At 32.6% G+C, this 10,283-nt stretch overlaps 1 protein-coding gene across 1 annotated transcript in view; it reads left to right on the top strand.

Annotated features, from left to right (window-relative positions):
• The first annotated feature begins 5,806 nt into the window (after positions 1 to 5,806).
• LOC106473151 (mitochondrial import receptor subunit TOM40 homolog 1-like) overlaps positions 5,807 to 10,283 on the top strand; it is an 18,877-nt gene continuing 14,400 nt past the window's right edge. The window contains exons 1-3 of the mRNA XM_013933831.2: positions 5,807 to 6,676; positions 7,148 to 7,308; positions 9,210 to 9,311. Coding sequence (XP_013789285.1) covers positions 6,502 to 6,676; positions 7,148 to 7,308; positions 9,210 to 9,311 — 438 coding nt within the window. The 5' untranslated portion in view covers positions 5,807 to 6,501. The remainder of the gene's footprint in view (positions 6,677 to 7,147; positions 7,309 to 9,209; positions 9,312 to 10,283) is intronic.

Genomic DNA, 10,283 nt, shown 5'->3' with positions numbered 1-10,283 from the left:
TATAAAGGTTGTTAAGTTTAAAGTGACTGTTGAAATTCTGTGTATTACAAAGCTGTATCGAGAAAGAATAAACTAGTTTTAATTAAGAAAGGACCTGTATCGCTGAAGTTCCTCGGAGAGAATTTATACCGGAAATGAACAAACAAGCAGATACGCAACAATATTTTAGCCTGTCTAAGTCTTTCTATCTGAGGTCACAAAGAAATCAAATTCTTATCCAGCAGAGGAGTTTTTTATTTACGATTGTAATTCAAATCTGTCTCAACATCTACAAAAAAACAAAGTTAATCCCCAAAGGCAACTTTACATTTACCTCTTAATATCAAAATTAAGTGATTTATACTTGTGCTGAGATTGTCTGTGAAGCTGTTGTGACATTAAAAGGCAAAGTGTTTTTAATCTTCCTAGACATAATATCTGACTATAGCAAAGAATGCTGATATTTCATCATTCTTAGGTATGCCAGTGAAGATAACGGAGTAATTGAATCTTTACCAGATATGGTGGTGTGCTCTGAAACAAAGGTAGCAGCAGTAACGTTTAGTCAAATGCAGAATGATTTTCTAAACTATGGTATTTGATGTCACAATATGAATGGCCAAGGATATGATGGCTGTTCTACTGTGTCTGACAATTACATACTCGTATGAAAGATTTGGCCCAAAGGCATATTATATGCACTGATTTTCATGCCTCTTAAATGTTGAGGTCTTGAACACATGTTCGTAGAGCAAAATAACAAGACATTTTTTAAGTAGTCCAGAAATTGTTTCCACCTACTGAATGCAGCACAAAATAACCTTATCTCTTCAAGGGCATTAACTGAAACTGAAGCCTAAAGGAATTAGTAAAGTACAGTCATCGAGCTAAATACATTGATCAAACTGCTCAAAAAAGTGTATCTTACTTTAGCATAATTACTATTGTGAAATCTTCATTAGAATATATTACACAAGATAGTAACTGTAAGTTAAACTTCAGCTCTCTGAAGGGCCTACAACTTTGAATCATATTTGTACCCAGTCATTTATGATTAAAATATAAATTTAAAAATCCAGAACGCCTTTCGAAGAACAGCAGGTTGATATTTTTGAGTATATTAAAGTAAACAAGGTACTAAAATGTTGATTGGATTCTTAAAGGATGCTGATGGCAAGGTTTTTGTTGAAGACTATGATATTTCTGATGTTGTAAACATTCTTTTGTGATTTTACAATAGAGGATGTTTAAAATATTCCTAACTTTGAGTATTCTATGGAAAATATTGGGATTTTCCTAAATCATATAGATATTAATTCCCTGGTAGTGAAAAAAAAAATTGAGAGATTAAAAATAGAATTAAGCACAAGAACCAGACAATATTTTTTCCAGGGTTTTATGGGAGGTCAAAGGTCAGATACACAGGCCTATTTCAAATATTAATACTGTTTTTAAAGGAGGTTCTTAGAGTTACCCTGGGAATTATAGACCAGCTAGTCCTGCTAGTGTGAAAAATTCTAGAGATACTGATAAAAGAAGCTTTGCAAAATCATCTTATGAAATATTAAGTTATAAATGAAAATGGATTCACAAAAGACAATATTTCTTTTATACTCTTTTAATCTTTTCGCGGATATTATGTGTTATCTGGATAATGGAAGGGATTTGAAGTTGGTGTAATTAGATATTTTTAGCTTTTCAAAAAATAAAAGCTTTTTGATAAAGTTACACATAAAATATTAACTAAGATTGCTCTGATTTTGCTCCAAGCAAAAATGGACATAATCCACTGAATAACAGAAGATTCGACAGGAAGTGTATTATATAGCAGTACCTGAATTTCTATGACCTAGACTGAATCTAACACACAGAAAGAAATTGGACACACGTTTTCACACAATTACACTCTTTATTTAAACAATCGGAGTTTAAGTTAACACTCGGAAAAATGCTTTGTGCTGTATCTTCAATAGAAGAGAGATGTTTGTTTGTTTGTTTTTAATTATGCACAAAGCTACAAAAGGGCTATCTGTGCTCTGCTCACCACGGGTTTCGAAACCCGGTTTTTAGCGTTGTAAGTCCGCAGACATACCATTGTGCCACTGGGGGGCGAAGAGAGATGAATAACTTTATATGTGCTCTTTCATTAGTCTACTTTTAAAGCTCATAAATATTGAAGTTAAAACTCACGTGCGTTGTATGGAATGGTACTATGTATATGCTTCTCTCTCTCAGTTAAGACGAATTTTTAAACTATTTTGTGGAAAAACTGTGTAATAGAGAAGAGTCAATAAAAGTTGAGACATTCAAGCTATATATAAATCTGAATAGCTGAAAAGTATCTAACAAAATCCGCATTCGAATTTTATACCTGACTAAGAGAACAAGAAATTATATTTTTACACTCCTCCAGATGCAAGCACACTTCACGCGATTGAGGCCACACTCACTGTCAACAATGAGTGCTATGCTCTGGGGTCATAGCCTGACTTGCCAATAAAAAAGTCACTGTCACTATCTGTAGCATGTTATATGATACACCAGTCTTTTCTAATGAGAAACTCTCGTGATGTCCTCAGTGACTCACCCAATCCTGTGACAAGGGTGTAGACAGGGGGGCTTCGTAGATTAGTAAACTTTGAGAATGATATTGTCATATCTCTGGTCGTTTGGTAATTACCCGTAAAAATTCTTTCTGAAGTATTTCAGTGATACAAGTCCTTTCTTAAATAAAACTAGTTTATTCTTTCTCAATACAACTTTGCAATACACTTAATTTCCACAGTCACTTTAACTTAAACACACGCTATAATTCACAATGATTTACACACTTTATTTACGGCTTGACTCGATTATCTGTCTATATTTTCAATCTCTCTGTCTGCTATTCCAGTTCCGATTAATTGTCTCGCTTCATCTGGCGCGCTTATATACAGGAATAGAGGGCGTCTAGCAAATACTGGATTATTCGTGATGTTCCCCGATCCTTCTAGAAACTCATCACGTGTTACCAGCGTCACGTGACTTCCGCTGTCGTAACAATATTAAAACTCTTGGGGATTTCTAGCTATGTTGATGATGTTGAGGTACTTGGATCAATTAGTGAGTTGGACAAATATCTGGCAAATTACATTTAATTAGAGTACTTGCTAGATAATGAATCTGATTATCATGATTTAGATCATACATTTAATATAGATGAGAACCCACTCAACAGCATTACTGAAGAAAAGGCCGCTCAAGCTATTGAGGCAGTGCTTTGTTGCAAGTAGCAAAACTAATCGAATTTTAGAGTGTATTTACAAACATACTGTCATGTTGGTTCTAAGTCAAAATACGTAATTATCTTTTTATACTATGTATAGTTTGCTCTCCTATTCCAGGAAGAGATACTGAATTATTGGAAAGAGTTCAGCAGAGGGCTACTAGGATGATTTAGAGATAGAAGGTATATATTGTGAGGGACAATGTTATGAAGTTAGGTGTAAGATTGGTTGGAGCTGAGCGAGGTCAGTCTCCAAGGGATTAGAGGATTATAGTACTCTAAGTCATTAGAAAATGGTTTGTAGTGAGTGGATTAGTGACCGCTTTTCTACGTTCAACCAGACTGGAAGCTACAATAACTCCTATTGTTATGAAATGTTATAATCAGATATAAGAGAAACGTGTGCAAAGTCAAAAAGAGAAAGAGAGAAAGGGTCGGTTCGACTTGGGTTTACGAAATAAATATAAAAGGCAGGAGCTAAATGAAAAAGAGAGAAGACCAAGAAATGTGAGAGAGAATGAATAATCCGAGAGAGGGAAAGGAAGAAAGTAATATACAACAATTTCTTATGTTTATATCAGTATGAGTCAATTCCTGATGGGAATAAGTACAACATAAGTAAAGTAGACAGGTAAGAAGTGAAAGCAAAGAGCGAGTATATCACGATCTATAACAAAGCCACGATCGCAACAAAGTGGTGTCAAAACGATACTTGTGATAAGTATGGTAAGAGATTATCTTATTTAAGTTTACAATGTTATTTATAGGATCGTTAAGATTTAAGCTTCTGATTTCTTTGTGATATATTCTAGAAACGAGAGAAGTCAAATTTTAAGGTTTAGAAAAAAAAGGGTAGACTACAGTGAGTCTAAGGATTGGTTTATATCATTACTTTTCTCAAGGGTGAGTGGCATGGATAACCTTGAAAAACCAAACATTCCCATTTTTGTCTGTATTTTATATTTTAAATATTAAAAAAAAAGATGTAGTAAATGCAAATAGAAAAAATACAAAATAAAGTGTTTAAATATAAATATTAAAATAGGTACTATAAAGGGTACAGTATCAGAATTCGGTTTGTAAAAGACTGTTACGACAGCGGAGGTCACGTGACGCTAGTAACACGTCATGCACTTCTCGAATGTTCACGTCCCTTCTTGAAGTCTCGAGAGGCTACTAGATATGCGGTAGTCTTGTATATATAAGCCGCCAAGAAGTGACGGCAAGAATGGTAATTGACAGTTGAGTCGTGAGACGTTCGTTGTGAATTATAGCGTTTGTTATAGTGCGACTGTGGAAATTAAGTGCATTGCAAAGTTGTATTCAGAAAGAATAAACCAGTTTTATTTAAGAAAGGACTTGTATCGCTAAAGTTTCTTCGGAAAGAATTTTTACGGAAAATTAACTAACGAACGGAGGTGTAACAAGACTAAATCGAAATGCCGCTAGCTCACAGGATTAAGCGAAGTATATAAATGTGAGAAAAATATAATTGCAGCAGATAATAGCAATAAAGGAAATGAAAAACATAAGATACTGGAAGTATTGTATGCACGAGTAAGACTTAAAATTTGTGTATTAAACGATAATATTGCGCAATTATAATTATTTAGAACGTTTGTTTAATGTAAAGCATAAAACTACTCAATGGGCTATCGGAACTTGTTGCAAGAGTTGTAAGTCCGCAAACATATCACTGTGCTACTGGGGGATATTTTAAAAGAGCTGCAAGAAGGGAATAATAACACATTTACAGAAACTAAAGATATTAAACAGGTGGGAAGATGGTTTGTTCTCCTAAGTTATGCAGTTAAATGTGGATTTAAAATATATAGATACAAGTATCCTGGAGTATATCTGAGTTTGGGAGATATTATATTAACATCGAAAAATATGGTAAAAATAAGAATACGAAAAAGTTTCTTATTTTCGATTATAAAGTACCAAAATAAGCCTTCCAGTGGCTTAACAGTAAGTCGAAAAGTTTATAACGCTGAAAACCAGGTTACGACACCCGTGGCACGCACAGCACAGATACTGCGAGAGTCCGTTGTGTAGCTTTGGGCTTAGCAACAACAAAAAACTTAATATATTGCAAAATAAAATATTCAAATAAAAAATAAAAACGATGATTACCTTGCATGATTTCCAGTTAAGAACCCATAATGATTATAATAACGTTTTTTGTTGTTTTTCATAAAGTATTAGCAAACGTGTAATTGGTGTTGGAATTTTAGCGCAAAGCTACACAATGGGTTATGTTGCGTCAGCGAGGTCACGTGACTAGTGTCACGCCACCTATTTTCTAGAAATATCCTGTTCGTTCGTGAATGCCCTAGCATTTACTAGATATATGTTTGTCTGGTATATATATAAGACGCTCACAACGTGACGAGACAATGTGTGTAGGTAGTGAGTAATTGAACCGCAGTCAGAAAGTATTGCTGAAGTTAACGTTCGTTGTTATAGCGTTTGTTATAGAGCGACTATTGAAATTAAGTGTATCGGTAAAGTTATATTCAGAAAGAATAAACAAGTTTTATCAAGTAAGGACTTGTGTCGCTAAAGTTTCGTCGAAACGAAGTTACAGAAAATCAATTAACGACTGGACGCGTAACAGTTATTTGCTTTCTGTCTACTTCGGAGAATCTAATTCCAGATTTTAATATTGTAAGTCCGGAAAATGACGGCTTACCCACTGAATGATAAAACTATTAGCAAAATTGTGTTATTTAGTATCCTTAAATATAAATATAGTTTTATCTTTCCGTAAACTAAAATTGGAGATCAAGAAAGAGAGAGACAGAGAAAAAGAATGAAATCTAATTACACATTAATATAAATTTTAAATACAAACGTTGGATAAATATATTTTGAGATAATGATAAATATTTTGCAAAAGACGTAGATTTATATCTGTTCTTCTTGTTGTGTGTTGTTAAAATATATTTTTTAATTTAAAAAAATGCTTGTCATAGTCTCAACACCACATGGCCACAACGTTATTGATTACACGAAGAGGCAAGCTAGTTAATGCTACTAGTGCTAGGTTTTAAGAAAAGGGTGTACTACGTATTGTTACACTTTTGAAAGATTATATTATACTATTTTTTTTATAGTCCTATATTCAAATCATTATGATATTGACGAAACGTAAGAGCTGATTTTTAGTTAATTTTTAAGTAATTTTATTCAACGCACACCAAATCTGGCTTTTCAGTTTGAGAAGGCAGTAACTTGTTAAAATATATAGTAAAATGGGTAACGTGTTAGCTTCAAGTTCAAGTATCTCGCCATCCCCAATACCTTCACCACCACCTCCAAATGCTCCTCCACCTTCGACTGCTGGCAGTCTTGGGCCTGATGAAACTGAGAAATTGGACAGCAACCATAATCCTGGTTCAATGGAGGACTTGCATAAGAAATGCAAAGGTATGCATTTAGAAAAATGTTTTCTTATGACTCATGTTTGTACATTATGTAATCAAGTACTTACCCTTCGGTAGGTTTATTAAAACTATATATATATATATATATAATGAAAGAAATTTTAACTTAGTGGTTTATTGATACTGTAAACATTAAAATTAATAGTGTATTAGATATAAGTTCTATTTCAGTCAGTTTAGTTATATCACTCCAAATAGATGATAACATTGTATCTTTGATCATATTTTTTATAATTCTTCATTTAAAAAGCACTTTAATTTTGAATTTATTGTTTGAAACTTTTGCCGGCTATGAATGAAAATGTATGACATACCTCTCTTGACATTAGCAGATTATTATAAATTATTTACATTTAATGAAGTTGCAATGCAGAATTAACGTGGATGTATTTTATGCTTACTTTCACAGTTTTGGTGATTTATTAATAAGAAATTTATCTTGTAATTTATTTAGAGATTTTTCCAGTTAATTTTGAAGGAGCTAAATTGATGGTCAACAAAGGCTTGAGTAATCATTTCCAGATAAGTCACACTCTTAGTTTGAGTTCCATCACTCCATCTGGATATCGGTTTGGTGCCACATATGTAGGTACCAAGCAGTTGAGCCCAGCAGAGGTAATATTTTAAAGTTTCTTTGTCTTAAAGAGTTAGGATTGTCATAAGTTTTTGCACTATTTCTTTTCTAAATCTTTAGCAAGAAGTTTTTAAAAGCTTGAATAGTAACAACAACTGTGTTTTGTAATTTTTATTTTGCTCTTTGAAGCTCTCAACAAGTAACAGTTTGTTGTATGTATGACAACACAGGTTTGAATCATTCATTTGTTGCAGTGTTTAATCCTAATTAATCCAGTTTAATCCAGTGTTTAATTATATCATTCATTGATTTTGAACCCGGATTAAAAGGAACTGTCCTAATAAAGTAACTGACAGCAAGATTTCTTACTTATTGGAAATACACATAAATTGGTTTTTAAAGTCTTGCATTTTAGCTTCATGTACTGTTAATAGAGACATTATATATCATAGTGTTTGAATAAAAAATTTAATTTGCCCATCAAAAATGTTTATAAGTTTCCAATTAAATAATGGTATTTGTCACTAAACAATTAAATAATATGACAGTTACTTTTAGTGCAGAATTGCTCAAATATGATTTTTACTAATGATTTGAGTATTTTAAATCTATGAAGAAGTTAATTGATAAAGTATATAGCTTAATTTCAACTTTTTGTGCATAAAGTTACAGATTAAGTTTGTGTAATGCTTGCACTAATATAAATGAAGTGTTAAAAAAGAATTTTTTTCTGGCAAAACAATTTACAAAATCTTGGTTAACTATGGAAGTTGGCAACAAAAAAGGCCGTAGTACAGAAGTGTTTAAACACAAGATCTGTGGATTAGGCTTGAATGTAATACAAATACATATGATTGAGCTTGCAAACATAGCTCTAGAACTATACAAATTAAGCTGTCATTCGTAAATTAGCTAACTATTAAAAATGCTTACATGTTGTGTATTAATACTGTCCAACAAATTCATTAAATTCTGAATCATGATGCATTAGCACACATGTTTACAGAACTTTATGTATAATCATCACAAGACATGAGTAATGTGTAACGTTGTATTCGTCCGTACTGTTGTGAACTGAACTTTTTTCATTTTGTGTTAAGTTGAGGGAGGTGATGACAAAAATGGATAGATGGCTTGTTTTTGCGTGTGAGAAAAGAACAAATTGTTGTGATATTGAAACAAATAAAAATAATATAAATCAACTGATAGGAAGTGAAAGAAGGAAGACATGCTTCATTTTAAGTATTTTTATGATATATGCAAGATATTATGTATGACAACTAATACACTTTTACATATGACATCATACTAGGTCATTGCATATTTTGTACAGTTTCATCAGATACTCAGTACCCATAAGTTTACTATGCAAATTTATTAAACCTTGTTAAGCATTTTGGCAAATACTAGAAACAACTATTAAAATATTTTGAATGTGCAAAAAAAGCAATTAATAATAACAAAAATGGTTGACACGAAATATATTTTTTTTTCATTAATATTTTTCTGCCTGATACTTTTTTTACTTGTCTAGTACCCAGAATTTTTGTAATTGTACATTTAGCTATTTCATCTTTGATATTAAAAAAAACAAAACATTTTTTCTATCTTAGAAGTAAAATAAACATCATCGAGACAATAAATATCTCTATTGAATTTTTCTTAAGTGTCTGAAGATATAGTTTTTGCTTTGCAGGACTAAAGTTTTGAGAAAGTTAACAAGCCAAGATGAAAGCTACCAGATTTGTTATTTTTTCTGCTGTATCCCATTTGTCTCAAACAAAGGACAAACCTGGAAGAGAAGGAAAAATCCAGTTGAATGTATTTAGGCTGTCAGAAGTTAATTTCTGCAGGTACTAGTGTCAGTTTTTAGCGTTATATCTGAATGTGAAATAATAGTTTCAAAAGATGTTTGAATGTGTTACATCTGCTTCTTTTCTAGGCTTATCCTGTGTTATTAGGGGACATTGATCCAAGTGGAAACCTCAATGCCAACATTATCCACCAATTTAATAAGCACCTACGTACTAAGTTTGCTGCCCAGGTAAATAGCTTAGTAAATTAATGTATTTTTGTTTTAGATATACTTTCAACTCAAACAAAAGTAGCCATACGATTTACCTGAGGTAAGCATAGGGTTTTTTAGGCTAAGAGTCTTAATGTTTTATATTAATCTCTCTAAACCTTAAGACAAATTGTGAAGCAGATTTTATGCTCTTTCATTAATTCTTTGTTGGGAAGATTTACAATTTATTCTTTTTAAAATCTATGTGTGGTCAAAGTCTTACACATTAAAACTTCTATGAAATTATAAATATGGACTTCTTTAGTACATGTGACCTATTGTTTTATGATGAAGGTCATGATAAATGTGATAAGTGATGCGTCTTCATATTTGAAATTCTTAATTATCTGAAAAAGACAGATAAACATATGAATTAATATGACTAGTTTGCTTTGAGAGACTGTATTTCTTTGATTTCATATATGTTATAAAAATAACAAGTTTAAATTGGGTACAAGATAAAGCTGGGTGGCTGTGAGTGAAAGACCAGGTTGAGTCTTAAAGAGTATAAAGGATAGCATAAAAAACATACACTGAGTGGTCACAAGTAAATAGACACCTAATTTTTCATCATTTAACTGATTTATGCTAACTAATTTGTGTTCACAGAGCACTATATAAATGAAAATGGTCCGCAGACTAATTATCTTGTGCTACAACATGTCTAGAACTCAACTTACTCTCGAATTGTCAGATTTTGTTAGAGGAAGGATAGTTGGTCAAGCAGATGGTGGAATAAGTCAGCGGCAAATTTCGCAGAATTTGGGAATCCCGATTTCGACAGTCAACAGAATCATCGTGCAGTTCAGGAAACACGGCAAAGAAACAACTGAGCATCGTCCGGGTCGTCCTGGTCCATCGGAGATGACAAAAAGGGCTGTCAAGAAGAGCATCGATATGGATCCCAGATTAACGACTGCAGAGGTGGCCAAAGTTGGTAGGATGAGCCCG

Source organism: Limulus polyphemus, unplaced genomic scaffold, assembly GCF_000517525.1.
Source record: "Limulus polyphemus unplaced genomic scaffold, Limulus_polyphemus-2.1.2 Scaffold5931, whole genome shotgun sequence".
NCBI classification, from domain to species: Eukaryota; Metazoa; Arthropoda; class Merostomata; order Xiphosura; family Limulidae; genus Limulus; species Limulus polyphemus.
The sequence above is the reverse complement of the archived record's forward strand: the minus strand, read 5'-3'. Positions and strand labels throughout refer to the sequence as shown.